The sequence below is a fragment of the Pipra filicauda genome, unplaced genomic scaffold, assembly GCF_003945595.2.
Source record: "Pipra filicauda isolate LSUMZ 115617 unplaced genomic scaffold, ASM394559v2 scaffold108_size2327098_pilon, whole genome shotgun sequence".
Lineage (NCBI taxonomy): Eukaryota > Metazoa > Chordata > Aves > Passeriformes > Pipridae > Pipra > Pipra filicauda.
This window is the reverse complement of record NW_024103529.1, coordinates 1369968-1390380: the sequence shown is the minus strand read 5'-3', so window position 1 is coordinate 1390380 and position 20413 is coordinate 1369968. Positions and strand designations below refer to the sequence as shown.

General features: G+C 39.8%; 1 protein-coding gene across 4 annotated transcripts in view; it reads left to right on the top strand.

Annotated features, from left to right (window-relative positions):
* EPB41L4A (erythrocyte membrane protein band 4.1 like 4A) overlaps nt 1–20413 on the top strand; it is a 134987-nt gene that overhangs the window by 46627 nt on the left and 67947 nt on the right. For 3 of the 4 annotated variants that reach the window (XM_027712588.2, XM_027712590.2, XM_039380765.1), the window contains exon 2: nt 13531–13635. In XM_027712588.2, the coding sequence (XP_027568389.1) occupies nt 13531–13635 (105 nt within the window). Of the gene's footprint in view, nt 1–11007; nt 11245–13530; nt 13636–20413 lie in introns of those variants that run through there. The other variant, XM_039380768.1, reaches the window with a different exon arrangement.

The window sequence follows — 20413 nt, the reverse complement described above, 5'->3', positions numbered from 1 at the left end:
CTGGGATGGTCAGACGGAATGCGGAGGGGGTGACCTTGGCCCCCCTCACTGCTGCTGCCAAGCCTAGCAGCGTGAGACAGAGCACAGGAGCTCTGGTAGAACTCTTGAGGCAAAGGCTTTCAACTGAAAGCTGCCCAAGATGTTCTGACTGAGGGGTGAACCCCCTGAGGAAGGGACTTTCACGAAGATGCCCCTGCACTTTGTGATATGACCATGGTGAAGCGAGTTTTGTCCCTGCTACGCAGCCCATGGAGGAAGACCCTCGTTTGAAGGCAGGTGGCCGAGGGGCTTGGATAGCTCTTGTGTGTGCTGGCAGAGATCCAGCTGCTGCATGAGAAGAAGAGCGAAACAGATAAACCTGCTGCCTTAGAGACATTGCTGCTCTGAAGAAGGGATCTTTCCTTCTTCCCTCCTGGACTTTTATTTGGAGGGGAAAAGAGATTTGATCCATTGTAAGTACTTATGTCATGGTAGAGATAATTAAGACTGTATATAATGTATTGTAGTATTTATTTGTATAGTCATTGTAATATATTCCCTTTCCCCCATTTTGATTCTCGTGTGGTTGTCTAGAAAACCCATCTCACATTGGGTTGAGATGTGAGAGGGGGCTTAGACTAGGGAATTGGATTTTGGGGCTCTCAAACCATTACACTGGTCTTGATCATTGCCTATATATTAGATTTTTAAGCATAACTAGTGTTTAGGAAGATGAAAGTATTTTAGTTTTATGTTGGTATTCATACCTGCTATGGTTTGTATCATCACAGTTTAAGAAATCTAGAACATACTGACCCCTTCTTTTTTGCCTTTGAAGCATTTTTTGTGTGTTGTTGTATTATTCTATTTGGAGTGTGTGTGAATGGATGTGTCTTATGTAAGAGTTAGATTTTGTGTGATTAACAAGGAATTATGTGGTGTGTAATTTTCTAGGTAAAGGAGGGTTAGTGAAATCTCGAAGGAAGGAGGCTTCGAGATGTGAAAGTAACTCTGTAGCATAGCATGAATCAATTATAACATTCATAGCTTAATTACAAAACAAATGTGTTAAGTACATGAGTAAGTTGTAATACTTGTATAGAACCTGGTCCAAGGTTTGTACCTTATTGTTCAGTTGTCCTTCCTTGTTTGTCCAGATGCAGATGGTCTCAGTGTCTTGTTCATTTCTTGTAGTTGTTCTTTATCCTTAAAAACAATCTTGGCAAACATGTTAATAACAGTTCAGTCTATTTCAGATGAAAGGTGGGCAGGAATAGATGCAAGAATCAGGCGAATCTGTAGTTTTTGAAGTAATATCAGTGAGTCTATGTTATAGCGTCTTTTGCTTTTTGACTGAAGGCTTTAAAGATAATCTTTCATTGTGTAGTTTTCTTTGGAGATTTCATTGTTGGTCCTGTTGAATTTTTCTGGAACGTTTTAGTCTCCGTTTCTAATAACATCAGTTAGAGCAACTGTAACCAGGTTTAATTCAGTCTCTCAGGTAGTTGTGATTTACAAGCAGCTATTTTGCACTCTTGTTGATATTATGTACATTGTTTTGTGATAGCAAAATGTTTTGAGAATGTTTGAATGTAACAAATATGGGGATGTTTAAGATTCTATACTTATTATTTGAATAACATTATTGCGATAATTGCATGTATGTGGATGTATTTGAGAATTTAATAGCTTTCTAATAACTTTCATTTTAAAAACTACTGTGAAATTAATGAAAACATAGGGAAAAATTTTAAAGCTGTAGTGTTCTGGTTTGTGGAGATAAATGTTCTTGGTTAAAATGACACTAATTTACATAGTGAAAGATAATTACAAAGGCTTTTAGTCAACCAGGAGAATTTTTCTCTCCTTTTATACCATGAAACAGAAGGTTTCAAATCCTTTTCTTTACCTTGAGTTTAGTAATTGATTGGTAATCAGCATGCAATTTATGCTGAAACAGTCTGTAGGTGAATTTATTTAGTTCAAATTTAGCTCCCCAGTAAATTGCTTACATTGCTCCAGTTTTTATAATATGTGTAGCAATTTTGTTTGCTGATTTATAAAAGGTTTATCTTGCATTCTTTATCATAGCTAGAAGAACATGAAACTGCTAAACTTAATAAAAGTTTTGTATCAGCCAGCTTTATATTTAAAAACTATGAACTAATGAATATATTGGGCTTTAAGATGGCGAGATGTATAATTTCATTCCATATGTAAATGTTTTTAAACTATTTTCTACCCTTTATTTCTATTGTTAAGAAAACAATTTATACTACTTTTAAGAAAACTGATTTGAAGGCAAAAAACTACAAATGTTACAAGTAAAATTTATATCTTCTTGACAATGTAAAATGCAGTGGTATGAGTGAATAGTTAGTAAAGTTTTAGTTTGCTATGTTTTGCTTTCCTTTTCTATATTATGTAAAAAAGGAGATTCTGAGGGAGAGATAAGAGGGGCTTGTTTGTTGTCTTCCTCACCCAAAGGCAAGTCACTTATTTGTTTAGCCAAGGAGTTAGTAGGAAAGTTTTTATAGGAACAGGAATAGTGGTAGAAAATGACAAAATCTAATTCCACCCAGTTGTTAAGCAGTAAACCACTGTTATTATGTTTAAGGGGCAGCACATTATTTCCTTTTTTGCAAAGGCAATCATGCAAGAAGTGTTTTTTACCCTTTTCTTTAACTAAAAAGTAAGTTATAAAATCTCAGTTTTCAAAAACTTCATTCTTTTCTAACTCTGAGATAGGGGCAAAAAGCATGAAAATCCGTCTTTCTCTAGGTTTGAGAGATTGATAGATTAGTGAAAGGGCTTTTGTACATAGCAAGGCTGTGTTTATATGGTTTTCTAATAGCGTATGTAAATGCATCACCTCTGTTTTAAGGAAAGGCCATTGTTTTATTGATTTAGGGTTACCTGTTTCTTGGGTCACTTGTGGGTTCAGCTGCAATAAAGCTGCCTTTGGGAAAAATCTGCTGTTAATTGACTTCCTCTTTGACAGAGGCAGTCTCTCTTCTATAGAATGAGTGACTTCAGTGGTTCCAATGGAAACAGAGTTAATGTCTAGGTTATTGCTGGTTATAATGTCTGTGTTTTGCTTTGGGGATGGTAGTTTAAGAAAAATTGTTAAATAGGTTTGGATGTTTTTTAAGGGCCATTGTGAGGTTATATCTGTTCTGCTGCTAAAAATGTTTGATACTCCTGTCTTTGCCTCCCATTCTAATTGTTTAATTTGGGTATAGGCCAATTTATGCATGTTTGTGTTTTGAGTGGATTTGGAGGTGTGTATTGCTGTATTTTGCAACTTTGTGGAGCATCTTTGGGCTTATGTTGTATGAGGGTTTTGTTTGTTTTGCTTTCTCAAGGCTCTTGCAGTGACTGTGTATAAAGAATTCTGTGTTTCTGCAGTTGAAATTGTAACTGGTTGTTTCTTTGCTACTAGTTTAGGTTTGGCTTTCCATGTTGTGTATGGCATATTGTCTCACTATTTTAAAATAGTGAGAAGTAAATACTTGATTTGGGGCCCCTCTTATTATTATTATTCTTACCCCCTGTAATACAAAAGAACTTTTTATAATAGCAGATAATCTGTTAATTAGTAAAGTTGTCCTTTTGTGACTTAGAAAACTAAACATGGTAGCTGATAGCTGTATGTCTGTTGTGTTTTGCAATGTTACCTCTAGATTGTTGGTTCTGTCAGTAGGTGAATGGTGTTGTCCCAGCTGAAATTCTCACAGTACAAAACCAACAGCTGTCATCGCCAGCAACGCAGTCAGTACACGTGCAGTCCACTTCAACGTCGGTAGCTTTGACTTTGCTGATGGTCTGGGCTTGGACAGACAGATGTTCTGTGTGCTCTCCCAGTCTGCATTCTCTTCCTCGAGCTGAAGTAGTAGCTGTAGCCACATTTGCTGTTCTTCCTCTTTTGCAGGCTCCAAAACTGCTTGTCTTTTTTCTGGTTCTGTCATCTCGCTGAGTTCCGTTTGCCACAGCTTGGCTAAGATTTCTTGGGCATTAAATTCTCTTTTTCCTCCTCCATCAGGCCGTCTTTGGCGTAGAAGCTGTTCTGAGGCTGGCGAGGGCTGTGGGTTGGTTTCTTGATAGGAGATCCACGGTGGTGCTTTAACAGTTGTGTATTTGTTGTGCGTTGGTTGAACTGGTGGTGACAGAATGTCATGGTTTGAGATCCCCAAAATCTAATTCCCTAGTCCTAGCCCCCTGTCACATCTCAATCTAATGTGAGATGGGTTTTTTTCCAGACAAAACACACCAGACTCCAAATGGGGGAAAGGGAATATATTACAATGACTGTACAAATAAATATTATAATACAGTATACACACGATCACAACTATCTCTACCATGACATAAGTATTTACAATGGATCAGATCTCCTCTCCAAATAAAAGTCTAGGAGGGACACACAGAGCCCGTGCCTAACCAGAAGGTACACCAGTCACACAGCTATGCATGAGGAGTATTTCTGAAAAGGAGAAAAATAGTAGTAACTAACATCTTAACCATTCCAAATGAGTGGTTGTATGCTGTATTTTTAAATTTCACTATTATTGTATCGGTTCTTTTCTTAGATGTAAAATTATTCAAAGTACATGAGAATGATGGAAATGTTCATTAGTATTCAGTTCTTCAGAAGAGCTCTTTTCTGTGAAAACTTGAAATACATTATTGTCGGTACCTTAACTCATCTGTCATATGGTGAATATAGATGTTAATGAACTGGATAATGTTAATATTAGGGAACAGATCAGTGAACAGATTTTTAAATAAAATTTATATGGTCAGAATTCTTCTAGACAGAACTGTAGCAACAGCACCGTTACTGTAATTTTAAAAAATATCCTTCATGGCAGATGAGAGATCAATTTTAAAGCACTAGTAAATATTTAATTACATATCCAAAATTTAGCTGTCTTCCCACTACTTATTTGCTTGCTCCACTTGCCTCTGTGTTCTTCATTGGACTTTGATTCCTGCTTAGAGCATTTCTTGTAGTGTGTCATGTACAAATTGCATTGCTACACCATGTAAATATACTTGCTTATATTTCTCCCCCAGAGAAGAAGTCCACTGAACTGATTTCCCATAATCCAAATATTTTTAAAATATTATTTCTTTAGCTTTTTTCTTCTATGTTTCAGAGTCAAATAGATCAGTTTACATCTCTTTGTGACAATGCGTCAAAGTGCGAGTAGTTACAAAGGGAGATGTTTAACTGTCCGGAGTCCATGCTCCTAGAAATCTATCCCTCTCTTAAGGAGTTGGCCCCTAACTAGATAAATTTGTGATAGATACAATAATTACAAACCAAAAAAATATAGGTATTTTAGGTATTTAGATATTTTTCTAGAATAGCGTTCTCTTACTGGAATGTATTAGATTGACTATTAGTGAAAACAGAACTAGTCTACAGGTATCTTAATATCCAGCACTTAGAATTCAGTGTCATATGTTATATCCAGCAGGTAGAGCAGAACAGGGATGGGCAGGTCTGTGCATGTGTGCATAAATTTCCAAGGAGTTCTCAGACAAAAAATCTCTGAAAACAGGTTGTCTGTTGTCAGTAAAAGATGAGGAGAGAGGCAGGGATGGATTAGTACAGTTTGGATAGTTCATTTGAATGGTGTATACTTAGGACAGCCTGTGTGCAAATTACATTTGCATTTTTTAAATCCTCAGTTCCTGAAAGTATTTACCTCTGTTACATGATTGTGTTGGGGAACGCCTGCACATATAAAATAACATTAATGTAAATTCTTCTCTGCTTGGACATGCATTCTGGAAATTAAGGTCAAGCTGTTTTATCTAGGTGAATATTTTGTACATTTTTAGCATTTTTAATTTAAAGATTTTTCTCTGCTTGAACATGTGTTATGCAAATTAGGTGGTTGACTGCCTTGGGGGAAAGGGGTCCTTATTCTGTGTTGTTAAAAAACGCCAAGAACTTTGATTTCAGAGCTCCATGCATTGCTGCTTTTGTCAGTGGGAGGTGGTGAAAAACTGTGGTGGTGACTAGCCTTTTCTGAGCTTGAGGTAAGGTAGTAGAACAGGCAAAGATCAAATGTGCTTCCCACTTGGAGGGCTTGTTAGCAGCATAACCCACACAACCCTGTCCTTGACAGATGTTACACAGGTGTGTCTGAACGGCTCAGCATGGTTGTGTATCATCCCCATAACATCTTCCTTGTTTTTCCATACTCTGTTAGAAACTCCCTTGTTTAGCTTTAGAAAACTTCCACTTTTTTCTGTGTTAGCTCTTGCCACTGTATAAGCAGAATAACAACTTCAGCATCAGGTGTGACTCTGATAGGGAAAGGTATCTCAGAAAGTCGAAGGCTATGTTCAACCAAAGTTATAAGTCCTTTTCTTGAAAGAAGGCTCATAAATTCATCTGCATGTTCCTTAGCTTTTATGAGGTTCTAAGAGATAGAGTCTGTGGATTGAATTACTTTGAGGAGAAATGTTTCAGGATGGCTTCTTGAACTAAAAGAGGCAATGTGTTATTCTAGTCTAATAAAAAGAGGCTTCACTACCTGTAGCACTTTTCCTTTGAGGGAGGGACTACCATTCTACTGAGGCAGACATTTTGTGTTTAAATTCGGTTAACATCAACCGTGGTTCTGATTTGACCTCCACTGCACTGTAGAACACAAGAGAGAAAATAAAAAATATCCAACTAGAAAAACCTCACTAGAGCTAAAAAGCAATGAGCAGTGTGAAAGATAAGAATTTCTATGTATAAATATACTGTAATATGATTATGTTGAAATGTAGTACTGTATATACTGTTTTAAAAAGAGCAATTTGATTAAGAAAAGTTCAGTTGAATCAGCCCTCTCCTGAGTGTTCTCCCTGTGATTTTCTTTAGCCAGTAGAAACCTGCCTTTCTGGTTTATGAAGCCGCAGTGCTAACATGTAAAGAAAGATGTTATGACTCATTCGAACAATTCTTTGTTCTCTCTTGAAAGCATTGCCAATGATATTTTCAAATGTACTTGGGTTTATCCCTAAGAATGCAAGCCTTTAGCAAGTCTGAGCTTAATGAAAGGCAGATTATGTGATTTTTGTAATGCCATATGTAATCCTGTTAACATCTTTGATAGCTTTAGTTTGAATTTTGCTGTAATTTTATCAGGGAAAATAAATGACTTTTCTTAGTTGGCAAAACTTTCTACAAATGTGGTAAAAATGTATTTCAGGACTAGAAGTAGCCACTTAGGGATTCATCAGCAAAACTGCTTTCTTGACTCCACTTGAAGAGGCAAATTACTGGCATGAAACCCTGAAATCATGTGGCTTAAAATGAGAACTTGAATTAAAAATGAGGTTGCAGTGGTTTCTCCAAGGGTCACTGTTTTACCTGAAGAGTGCTCTTCAGTGCTGGGAAAATATGAGGTTATGCAAGGTGAGGTTAGAAGGATGTGAGAATAGGGCCTGGCTCACATCCTGGCTGTTCCCTTGCAAAGGACTGCCTTGTGCGCACACAGGCATTGCTGAAAGATGTGAAAGGGATTGGCGAAGAGGGACATGGAGACTACAGCCCACAGTCTGTTTTGGCTGAGGATAACCAAAGCACTGAGCATCTTGCTGTTGTAGAGGTGGAGAAACTCAGCCATTTTAAGTTGGATGGTTTTGCTCAGCATTTCCTCACAGCTGGACCATCTGTTTCCACAGGACCTGCCACTATGGAAGTGTTAAGTGAGCTGGTGTCGCGGTCCGAAGAGGGAACGGGACACGAGGAAGGGTGCAAGCAAAGTTCTTTATTCAGGTGTGCGCCCGATTCTTGTTCGTTCAGGCAGGGAAGGGGCCAGAACATAGGGTGAGGTATCAGACAGACAAACGGGGGAGCAAATCAGAATAGGGCACAGGCAAAAGAGGGAGGAGTGGGGGAAGCAGGGAGCAGGCAAAAATCTCCGCCAATCGCTGCACGCTTCTCTCCACGCCCGGAACTGTTCCCATCCTGAATCGTGTTCCGTCACATCTCACTCTTTCTTATTTGTTTGAAGCATGGCTAGAAAATATCTGTTTTGATAGTCCTCTTACAGCCCGCTATGACACAAGAAATAATAACAATACAAACAGAGAAAGCAAAATTTCAAAGCAAGTTAAAAAGGGTTTGTTTAAATGGACTTGAGGGAGGACAGATCTGCATCTTCCAAATCGGATTGGACAGCTGCATTTGCTGAGTGACTCCCCCCTAAAAATTGTTTCCAACCCGAGATGCTACTGCTCCATGGTGTCTAAAAGCTTAGTGATATCACGTGGCAAGGGCATAAGTTGCATAATCAGTTCATCTGATTTAAGTTGAACTGCAGGGAATGGTAGGTTTAACATGGTTCATTCTAATTGCTGTGGTTTCCTGGCACCTGCTGAAGGGATGGGCTACGCAGGATGGAACGCAGTTGAGGGGGTGTTTGTTTTATCACAGCACCCTTGGAGCTTACTGCCTTGTTTCTTGACAGTTCACAGGTGCACTGTTTAAGATCTGGCATTGAATTAAAAGTCACTTTTCTCGTCAAGTCTGGTGACTTTTTCGGGGGTAGCAGTTGGCCATAAATGTTAGTAAGGGAGCGGCAATCCTTAGTCCAGTGTCTGCCTTTTCCGCACCGTTTGCACGACGTCTTCGGAAGCTCCATCTTTGTAATTAATTGTGGACAGTTCTTTTTTATATGTCCTGTCTCACCACAGTGAAAACAGGTTTGTGGTCCAGCCAAAGCTTCAGCTAGTAGTCTTGCTTTATGAGAATGAGACCCCACATTACCACATTCCTTGACCATGTCCATAGGAGTAGGATCCCTAAGAGTTCTTAGTATTTGCTGGCAATCGTCATTAGATTGCTCTATAGCCAACCTATTAACAATAGTGCATCCTGAGCTTCTGGGTGTTTAACTTGTTTTGCAATAGCTTTCTTTAGCCTTTCTGCAAAGTCTGTGAATGGTTCTGTTGGGTTTTGTTGTACTTGTGTGTATGAAGGTGTAGGTTCAGCAGCCTCAGCAATGGTTTGAATAGCTTGGAAGGCTAGATTTTTTGAAATGTCTAATTCATTCATAGGAATCTTGGTTTGGGCCTCATTGGAAATATATGGGCCCACTCTGAAAAGCCTATTAAAGGACTCCAGGACTGGGGTCCCTGTGGTTGTTGAGGTTCGCTGGCGAATGCGAGTTTGCCATTCATCCAGGAAAAGTGTTGCTTGCATATTAGTGAAGAAAGCACTTATTAAATCCTTTATGTCATTTGGAGTGAATGTGTAAGCAGCAAAGAGTGAACCAAGTACCCTTATTACATAAGGTGAATTTAACCCGTAGACAGTAATAGCTTGTTTTGTATCTTTCAGAACTGGGAGGGGGATTGGTTCCCAGACAGGGTGATTGTTGGGATGATAAAATACGGGAAATGCTTTAACCAAATTCAAATCATCAGCTGTTGATGCTTATTCCTTTATGTAAGACCATGTGCTCCTCTGGGCAGTGGCTGGGCAGGGACAAGTACATTCGCAGGGTGGTGGTACTGAAGAGGTTAAAGTGCCAGCTACTGGCACGGCGGGATAAGCGGCGCTGCCATGGGGAGGGGGGCACTGGAAAGGAGTACATGGATGCGGTGGGGGTGGGGGGAGGGGTTTTTTGGCCGGGGGGGGGGCGGAGGAGGGAGGGGGTGGGGACGTGGGGGTGGGGGGAGGGGTTTTTTGGCCGGGGGGGGCGGAGGAGGGAGGGGGTGGGGACGTGGTGCCGGCCGGGCTTGCGCGGGCGGGCTGGGGGGTGGTGCTGGCGGGAGAAGCGCGAAATGTTTGCGTGCCGTTTCTCCACGCCGCGTGCGCTCCCGCGCTCGCTCCCCGCTCTCCTCGGCTTCGCCCGCGCGGCCGCTTAGCTCGCTGATGCCATGATGCAAAAGCCGCTGGTATTCCGTGCTTTGTTTCTCCGTCCCGCCGTCCGTGGTCTCCTGCCCCCCCCCCCCCCCCCCCCCCCCCCCCCCGCCGCCGCCACTCCAGGACTCCCGGGGCTTGTCCTTTTTTGGGGATGGGGGCTTGGATTTTTGCTCAGATTCTTGGAGATTTTCATTGGAACTGGTTATTTGATGTTGTAGCATCATCAGAACTAACCTCCGGGCAATCCGTGCTTCAACAGCAATTTTGTCTCCCCTCTCTTTCACTTTCCAGATCTTATATCCAATTTTCTCCCAGTCCTTTAGAGACATGCTGTCGGACACAGCTTCCCCTCCGTTTTCAAGCCATTTAGCAAGGGCTTTTGTGGATTTTTTGTCTAAGGGGTGTCCGTTTTCCAAAATAAAGTCTTTAAGCTTGCAGTATACAAACTTTTGAGGGGTAGATAGCGAGAGGCCCATTGTGAAATTACTTAGGCTTCTGTTAGTCTGCAGTTGGTTTTAAAGTTGATTTTGTGAGGGTGGGAGATGGGATTAGAGGTTTTTCCCGGAGCTCACCTTTCTTGGTGCGGTGGCCATCTTGCCATGATTTGGAGTTCAGCTGGGAAGGACCAGCGGGACGGAAACACTTCTCTCTGCGCCGTCTGAGCCCTTGTGGCATGGGGGAGGTTTTCTTAAAGTAAAAACCTTTACTTTTGCCTGACGCTGGGTGCCATTTGTCGCGGTCCGAAGAGGGAATGGGACGCGAGGAAGGGTGCAAGCAAAGTTCTTTATTCAGGCGTGCACCCGATTCTTGTCCGTTCAGGCAGGGAAAGGGCCAGAACAAGCTGGGACAAGAAAATAAATTGGCAGGCATTTGTGCCTAGCAATAGATGTAAAAAGCAGTTAAAAAAGCCTTTTATCTCTGAAGGGAAAGAGAGGAGGCTTAAATTTCAACCAAATCAGGTTTGAAATGTGTATGTTTCTTGGGGATAACACACTAGCTTTAGTGTCCACAGGAGGAAAGCTGTCCCAAAAGCTTTATGTAGAAAGAGTATGTAGTACTGCAGTCCTCAGCTGACTGAAGCAGAAGCCAAGAAGGGTAGCTGTATTCTAAGCTGGTGCAGAGTCATATAAGTTGAACTGTAAGGCTTAAGCTTCTTTGATTGCAGGAGTGTGTATTGTTATTGTAAGATGCCTGAATGGGAAATTGACTACTTAATCTTTGTAGCTTGATTAGTGTTTCTTAGTACTGCTAATAAAACCAACTGACGCTATGAATAATGCTGCTGGTCAGACAAGGAGTGGAAAGCTCATTGAAAGCAAACAGACTTGAAGCTCAGCAAGGCTTGCATGGGCCCCACTCCATGTCTCCTGTAAATCATGGTGCAGGTAATCCTTTCTATACCTCCTACCAGGATTTACTGTCCACGCTGTGGTTAACCATGTCAAAACCCACTGACTCTTAAGTGGCTGATGGTAGAGTTCCTTTTGTCTAAAATATTCTCTTAATGTTTAGTGCCTAGTGGAAGGTGTTGCCATCCTTTATCCACATGCGATGTTAGGAGTCAGGGCTCAAAATAAGAGCTTCGCCTGTGCCTGTCTAATTCTAGGTTCCCAAGACATTGTTGTACTGTTTAAATGAAAATGGAAACAGTTACAATGGCAAAGGTAATTTGCCTTATGTGACACGGAATCACAGAATATGTTGAGTTGGAAGGGACCCATCAGGATCATTGAGTCCAGCGTATGAATGATAACTATGTCCTTCTTAGTGGGGTGCCTCCTGTGCTTCTTTGAATAACAACTGATTTAAAAATAAGACAAGGCAGTACAATTATTGCTTGCATTTTTTGTATTTTTAAGATGTGTTTTGCTATGTTCTGTCTTTTTGCTGCAGTGCTCCTGATAGTCACTTACAGCTGATTCTTGTCTTACTTTGTTCTGACAACCCAAGTTCAGTTTCCTGTTGAGGAATCTGATGATAAAATCATTGTGTTGCTCTGCTTTATCCAACATGCTAAAATGAGATTTAGTGAATTTCTGCTTACCTTAATCATATTTTTTCCCCAGATAGCTCTCTGTTTTGTGGCTGATCATTAAGGCTTACTGTACATGCTGAGGCCCCCTGGTGGTCTAGTGGTTAGGTTGCAGCACTCTCACTGCTGCAGCCCGGGTTCGATTCCCGGTCAGGGAAACTCCCCCGGGCAGATGGAGCTCGTCAGCCCTGTAAGACCATCCATCTAAGAGAAGGTCACTCTAAACAAACCTACGTCCTGAGGACCTCGCTGCCACCGTCCGAGCTTCACTCGGCCCCAGCAGATGAACCTCAGGATTAAAGGGTGGGCTCAGTTCAGCGCACACTGGGTCTCACCTAAAAAAAAAATAATCCACTGCGCAGGCTCAAAGGGTAAAGACCTTTCCCAAATCTTCGCTCGCGAAGACTGGCCATACTGTACATGCTGAGGGAATATGTAATTGCAGTTGCTTAGTGTAAATAACCAGTATGATGGATTTAGACACTGAGAACCTTTCCAGAACATCTCCTGGTTTAAGCAGATATATATTAAATCTGGTAAATAGCATGGATATGCAATTCCCCATCTTACCAGAGATGGAAGATATACCTTGTCATGGCTTGTTTTGAATGTGAGTGGCCACCTGAAATTGTCGAATTGGTCTTGCCCTTGTGACTTGTTATAAAGCCTGACCAAATGCACCTGCTGAAAAGAAAAAAGAATAGATCTTCACTGTTGTTATGTGATTGATACTTTACCAGCAAAGCTAAATTAAAGGATTTTTTAATCAGTGTTCCTTGCTGTTTTAATTTTGAAATTATTTGTTTATAGGCTAAAAAGTGGAGTAGTGCAATCAATATCCCACTTCTTCTTCCTGTTTCTATCCTTCTGGTGATTTTACTACAGTCTAGTAGTTTAAAAAATATGAAGCAGTTAAGCAAAACCTAATTATGAGTTATGTCCATATTTTCTTGTGGAACTTAGGACTGTAATAGTCAAAGGCTCTAATTGATTCTGATGGGGGATCATTCTGTGCAATTGTTCTCCATCTTCCTGTCTGTGTGTTGTTGGCTGCCAGGCGAACCAACAAATACGAGGCACTCAGGTGGAAGACAGCTTTTTATAATGCATTCTCAACAGGACAACGTTGTTTGCAATATTGTCCCCAGCTTTGTCTGCAAATACTGTAATAGACACCTAATGAAGTACTATTCAGGGAAACAGCAGGATTATTTCAATTCAGGGTGCTAGACTGCTCCCCCTTCTACTATCAAAAATATTTAAAAGTAAAGCAAATAAAACTAAATCTTCTTTACAAAGATTAGTTACAGAGCAGCTAATGATGCATAACTTAGATCTTAAGGGCAGTTTTACTTCCTAATCTCCATTGTCAGAGTTTGTTTGGGGTTTTTGTTCTTTTTGTACTGTGTAACTACTAACTTGCCAGCTTCCTAACAGTATTTTACAGAATTATTGTTCAAACATGTATGAGGGCAAAATATTTCCATCTGTACTGCTGAAATTTTTGTTAAAGGCACTGCGAACTGCCTCTTATTTTTTTTTTTTTAAAAAAAGCTAATTAAATGCATGAATGCCACTGCACATAGCTGACAAAAGCAGAGCATCTTTGTGAATAGACTCTGTAAATTCTTTCCCACAGAAGTCAACGAAAGGGTCGGTTGTCCTGGGCTACGTATTTCGTCACTTAAACCTGGTGGAAATAGATTACTTTGGACTGCGCTACTGTGACCGAAGTCATCAAACGGTGAGTAAAACACACAGCAGATTGGATTTTCCACATATAAAATTTACCCTGTTGTGCTATAAATGCTGTAAAGCTTTGAATTGTCATACTTTCACTAACTTTCACTATTTCTGTTCTCTGGCATCCGGTAATAATTTCTCTGTTTGTTTGCAATGGAGTCTTGGAATAGCCACTAGTATCTTAGATAGGAACACAGTCAAATACTGAATGGTGTTGAAAACTAAGTGAAGAAAGTATAAAGAGTAAAAAATTGTTATATGAAAGTAGGATTAATATTTTTTCCTCTTTAATACTGTGCCATGAAGCTAGTGCTTGGTGGTTTACACTGTCCAGCTTCACTTTGCCCAGCAGTGTCTGGGAAGCTGTGTCCCTGAGTGCATAAGAGCCTGCTTCCCTTGGAACACTGCTGGATGCCTCTTTCAGAGTGTTTGGCAATGATATTTTCTCTCTGCCTGAACCATCTCTGTGTCCTTGAGCCCATATTCTCTAGAGCCTTCTTGGTAGGGACTCACCAGATGTCTGAGGCTTTTTCCACCAGGAGATTACAGTCCTAAATAGACAAGAAGATTGAAACCAGGCTGAGATGTTTCAGCCGAAGCAGACAGTGGCTTGTGGCAGCACTTGTCTGGAGTGCCCCCACCTTCCCAAATGGCCTGTCCAGGGTTACTACAGGCAGAGGTGAGGAGCAAGGGACGCTCAGCAAGAGAGATTGGTGCTGTATTCACAGGGTGGTCTTCATATTCCCTTAATTTTATTAAGGGAATAATGCTTGGCCTATGGTTGAACTAGATCAAGCAGTTACACTTTTGAAGCCAATGTTCTATGATTAGAGTACTGCATAAGACCCTGTTCCATTTAAATACAGTAATAAATTGGGTAAATATTTGCCAGTTTCTTCTGTTAAGCAGAAGCTGATCATGTAGAGACTGAATTCAGAACAGTATTAGCAGAAGATTACTGATTGCTGCTGAGAGCTACAGACTGCCCCAATCACTGTAACTTCTGTGCTGTAGTCTAGACATTTCTGAATTCATTTCCTTGATAAGCTTCCAACCAAGTTTCATTCCATGGAGATGAAAGCTGTGAACTAAAGGTAGACTGTTAAAAACAGTATTTTTGATTTCCTGAGGAAGCTGAGGTGTGAATGAAGAGCAGGTAGGTATTTTTTGCTCTCAAAAGTGTTTTCCTTTTTCCTATAGGGGCAAATAAAATAGAAATGGCAGTTACTGGGAATATTTCCGGAGGCATACACAGGATGTATTTGATGGTGTATATGACATTATGAAAATAAGAGCATCTCTTTCCTGAAAGACCTAAACCATAAAAGCACATTTTAGAACACATCCTGCTAACAGACTGGATGTTTTGATTGTATGATATTAGTGTATTTGTGTTGTGGTGATGTGCATGGGCTGTAGGCCAGAGCCCAATTAACTCAGCTTCTCTACATACACATGCAGCCTTTTTTTTAACTTTTTCTCTCACGTGATGCTGCAATGGTGTAAGTTTAATGTTAGTTTCAGGCTTTGTCCTCTGACCAGCCCAAGGTCAGGAAGGCACCATGCTTCTTGATTTTTCCCCTGGATTAGAAAGGCGTTCATCCCACTTCTGTCATTCACCTGCTCTTGCACCAACATGAATTGTGTTGTGTGGATACAGGAGGTACAACCAGAGACCAGAAATGTGTGCCACCTTATAGAGTGCACCTGCTGTGCCATGTAGATGCTGCCACAGTGAGTGGCCGAGTTTGTACTGCTGCATTTACACCTGAGTTATGTTGTAACAAAATATTATGAAAATGCCAGTTCCTCATGTTTGTCTGTGTATGGGTAACTAAAAGCTGATTCTGTTTCATCTAAAAAAGTTCATAAATGAGTCAAAATGTGCTACTATGTGTAGTTTTATGTGATTTATGGCATATGGTTTAATGTTGCTAGCTTGCTATTTTTAGTGAAATCTTGTAAACTTTTAAGAACGGGCAATATAAATGGAAAGTTTCCAAGTGACAAACACACCTTGTGCTTTAGCTGTAAACATATATTCAGTTGCATGCTCACTGTGGCTAAAACTCTGTGGACTGTTGTGGGAATTAGTCCTGTAGTGGCTGGCAAGAAGCCTAGATTTGAATTTTGGGTTGGATATTTTTTGGATCGACCACAGTAGATTTCCTAAGGGAAGAGGAAAAAGGTTACCTTGCTAATTAGTTTTAAAACCATGCTCCTGAGTTAGTCTCAGAGAGAGAAAAGTGTTTGGAGGTTTGGCTATTTATTAATACATTCCTTGTGGTGGGGAATGTTTTACTATTTGCACTGTCAGGTTTCTTTGTCACACTATATATTTAACTGAATGATGAATAAAGCAGGGTAGGCAAAACTATGTATTTTAAAGAAACAACCCAGTCACAAAAGAAACATTTTTCTTATTAAGGGTTTGAAAGAACTTGTTTAGTTATTTTTCCCATTACTTTTGCATGCCTCAGCACTTCCAGGCGGTCTTTTAAGAGCTGTGTTGGTGTGTTACCTCTTATGTGGGTGGTTTCATAATTATTTTAGTAGTATGAGTAGGGCTCTGATCAGTGAACAAGGTTTCACTGTGCTATGTACTGTATGAATACAGAACATTAAAATGGGCTCTTCCCGAACAGCCAGCAAACTAATTAGCCTGTGTGAATAGCTGGATGCAGCAAAGGGATTGACAAAACTGGGTGGCACTGGCAGGACCACGAACAGTAGGATAAAGCATAAATTGGATGTTCCTCTCTCTATGGTAGTAATGTGATCATATTGCACCAATTTTGCTTTGCTGACATTACGGTTTTCCCCAAACTCTCCATGGTAAAAGGAGTGTTTAATTCGCAAAATCCAGCTCTGGGAGATTACAAATTGCTACCAGAACAGCATAAACTATATCTATCTTGTGCTCTGAAGAACACAGGACTCCTAAGGAACAGCAAAAAGTGTCATTTAATAATTAAATAAAATATAACATTTAATAATTAATTAAAAATCCTGTGATATAAAATTACATCCAAATGGACAGATGGGTTCAACTAGTGCTGTAAGTTGTCATTAGTGTTTCCTAATCTCATAGTACTTTTGTTGACAAACTACATGGTGCTTTTTAATGTAGTGCACCTTTTTTTTTGGTGCAAATACTTTAAAAGAAAGACCAGTTTTCTCTGAGTGCCACTGAGTCTCTTAGTGTGCTTTATCATCAGTCTTCTCTTCTCCAGACTAACAAGGCCCAGCTCCCACATCTCTCCTCATCAGAGAGATGCTCCAGACCCCTCATCATCGTTGTTACCCTTCACTGGACCCTCTCCAAGAGCTTCTGGTCTCTCTTTCTTGATGAGCCCAGAACTGAACACAGAGCTCCAGATGTGCCTCACTAGGGCCAAGTACAGGGGCAGGATCCCTTTGCTTGACCTGCTGGCCACACTCTTCCCATTACAGTCTCTCACCATTTTGATATTTGGGTAAACCATTGGCCCAGTGATGTACTTATCCTACCACTCTCCTGGTTCCTGCTGTGCTGCAGCTCCCAGGTGTTCTCCACATAATCCCTTTGCTATTGCCTTTATGGCATTACCAGGGGTCTTTAGGACAGTAAAGCTAGTTACTGTTCTGGAAGGAGGCCAGTATTTTCTTGAGGCATGCAAAAGACAGAATGGAAATGACAATTTTAATGCATAATATCCAATGAAAAGCTGAGCAGAATTTGATGAGGGAAAGGGTAATTTTGAAGCCCAAAGGCATTCCCATGTCAAATCCCAAAAGAATCAGGCTTTTTTAGCATCTTTTACAAGAAATTGTACAGCAGGCTGTGATGCTGCTGATACAGTAACATACTGATACTCTCTTAGGCTCTAAGAGGAGAAATACAAATACAGAAAGCTGTATCACCGTGTTTATTCATACTGGAGCTAAGCCCTGTCTCTATACCATGCACCCACCCTGCAGTGTTGATGTGTTTTGTTTCCCCTGCTATGAGGAAATGTACCAAACTGGATAGGGGAGTAGATTGAACAGGCTGTAATGTAGCTTAGCTATGGAAAGAAGGGCATAATTTTAGCAAAATTTTGTTTGCAATCAAAAATGTTTTTCTCTAGGGAATTACTGTCATACAGTGCACTGCGTATTCTGACCTCAAGATCTTAGTAAAACAATTGAATTGTACTTAGCTTGTGTACTGTTGAAAGGATTTTTGGTTGTTTTTTTTTTTTTGTATGGATTTTACCTTTGTCCACAAGCACAGTATACTAAATTGTCTAGGAAGAAAAAGACTCGTTGCGCTTTTTAAACTAGATGACATAAGCAGTGGAAAGAAAGTGGAGACTGATGCTGTTGACTATAAGAAAGAAATTTTAGAAGAATGTTAGTGGATTAAAACAACCTGGAAAAAGCTGGTGGTCAAGTGATGTATAGGTAGTAAGAGTAAACTTTTAGAGTGCAGCAGGATGAATAGGATATTCATATTGATCTGATACTAAATATAATCAATATAGCTTCACATTCTAATAAAGAAAAGACAGAGATGTTAAATACATATTTGTATGTAGGAATTGCCTGAAGATTTTTACATTTCTTATATAATAGGGACAATTTGAGCTTAGCAGCTTTAGGTTCTTTGCACTGAACATTTGTAGAAAAAAACCTGACACAATTCTAATTGTTAGTGTTGTCTTAAGTTGCAGAAAAATCTTGATAATTTCAGATTATAATTGAAAAATGATGCATTTTCTCTTCAAACTTGTGTTTTTTGCTGTTGTAAATGTGAGAAAAACCTGACACGTATGGCATGATGGGTATGGCTTCGTAGGACTCTAATTAGGGCAGTCCAGGATTTAGTTTGAAGTTGACAGATTTTTCTGCACCATTGATTGATACCACAGAAAACATTTTAACCTAGTTAATATTTTGTTTCAAACACGTTAATGGAATTTGAAACAAATTTAACCCTAAGCAGATACAAAAAATGAAGATTCCAGATTTGTGGTAAAATGTTTGTAGGCATTTAAAAGGGCTAAATATGAAATACTGCATGGAGCTTGGATGCATACTGCTTACACATCTGGCTTATATGAGAGCCAGATTTGTAAAACTACAAAGGACAGAAAACCCCATTTATTCTTTATGCTATACTTCAACATTTTTTTAAAATAATTTCTACCCAAAAATTTAAAGGGAATTATTTCCTTTAATTACATTGTACCTTTATAATTAGTCTTAGTAAATAAAAAATTATTAAAATAATACTATACTGTGTTTGTAAAGAACAATTAGTAAACTAGTAGCCATCACTTTAATAATTGGATTCTTGCATTGATATACGCTATTAAAAATTATTATTTTTTCTCCATTTCTTCTGTATATGTTAAATACTTTTTTCAGATTCACAAAATTTGACTCGTGCAGCTATTTGGGTATATGCTGCATCCTCCATCTCCTTGCAACAGTGGTGAGATGTTTGTAAGTCTGTGCAGCAGAGATACAGGTGGGAAAGCACTGAGAAGTGGCACACTGGATGCCAAGTAGATGAAAGGAGTGAAGGCTGAGCATCAGAGCTGCTTTGGCATTCACAAATGTAGGGTTTGTTGTCAGCAACTGCTCTGCAAGTGTGTTGAATTAGTAAGACAGTGAGTTTTTTGTTCCATTTCTATTGGCATTTAAGCGTATGAACTTGAAAGTGTAACTATACCCAGAACTATTTATAGGTATATGCAAACATTTAACAAGTATCTAATACACATTACTATGTATGCTCTGAGGGGTCTGTTGTTGGGGTTCTTGGATTTCTAAGTGTTCCCATCTTTATTGTCTGACTTTGGCTTGAAAAATGCCTTTTCATTATCCATGAAATTCCATTCATCCTTGGCTTACAAATAAAATGTTAGAAATCTCTCACTCCTCCCCCCACCCCTTGCATTCTTCAGGAAAATTTTGGCAGCCTTTGAAATAATAAATAGCTACACAGTGATTTTAAGCGTGGGTTTGCAGCATTGCCACAATGCTAAGTACTTACTGGAGAAATGAAAAGGTAGATGAGATTCTTGTCTCTTCCCCACCACGCTGAAGTGTTTAGCCTCACCTGCGTGCACCCACATATTTTCTCATGGCAGCTGATTTTTACTAGTATACGTAGCAGCAATCTGTCTTCTAGGGATGAGGGATGAGAGGCTCCTGTCTGCTCAGTTTGGAGGGAAGGAAAGGAAATATTTAGTGATATGAATAAACAGATTTCTTCCCTCTCCTCTCTTCAGATGCCCTTTGAATCTGAAGTTTTCCCTTTGAATTTTGTCCCCCTCCCCCAAGCTTGGAAACTGCCTTCAGAAGACCACACAAAGAATATAATTTTACTGCCAGTCAAGTACGACCTAGTGAGACTTAAGTTCCAATGTGACTGTGTTTTGATTGCATTGTCTCCATGTGTCCATATGCTCTTCGATTACTTGGCCAAATCCTAGTTTGTCTCATGGCAGTCAGTGAATCACATGGATACCAAGAGGCAGTGGAGTTCAGATTGCAGAGAGACAACCAGAAATCTGTAACTGTTCTGTACTCGACTTGCAAATTTGAGTGTTGATCCATTAATATTAATTTTTTTTTATTTTTTATTTTTTTACAAATAATCAATCTACCTATGCATGTAAAGCTCAATTGCAAAGAGGATTAAGAGGCAATGTATCTTGAAGCCAATTTCAGTTTAGTTCAATTCAGGAGAACTTAATGAAGGAGTTATTCTCTGATAGATTTTGATCTGATTTTGAAACAGGATAGTT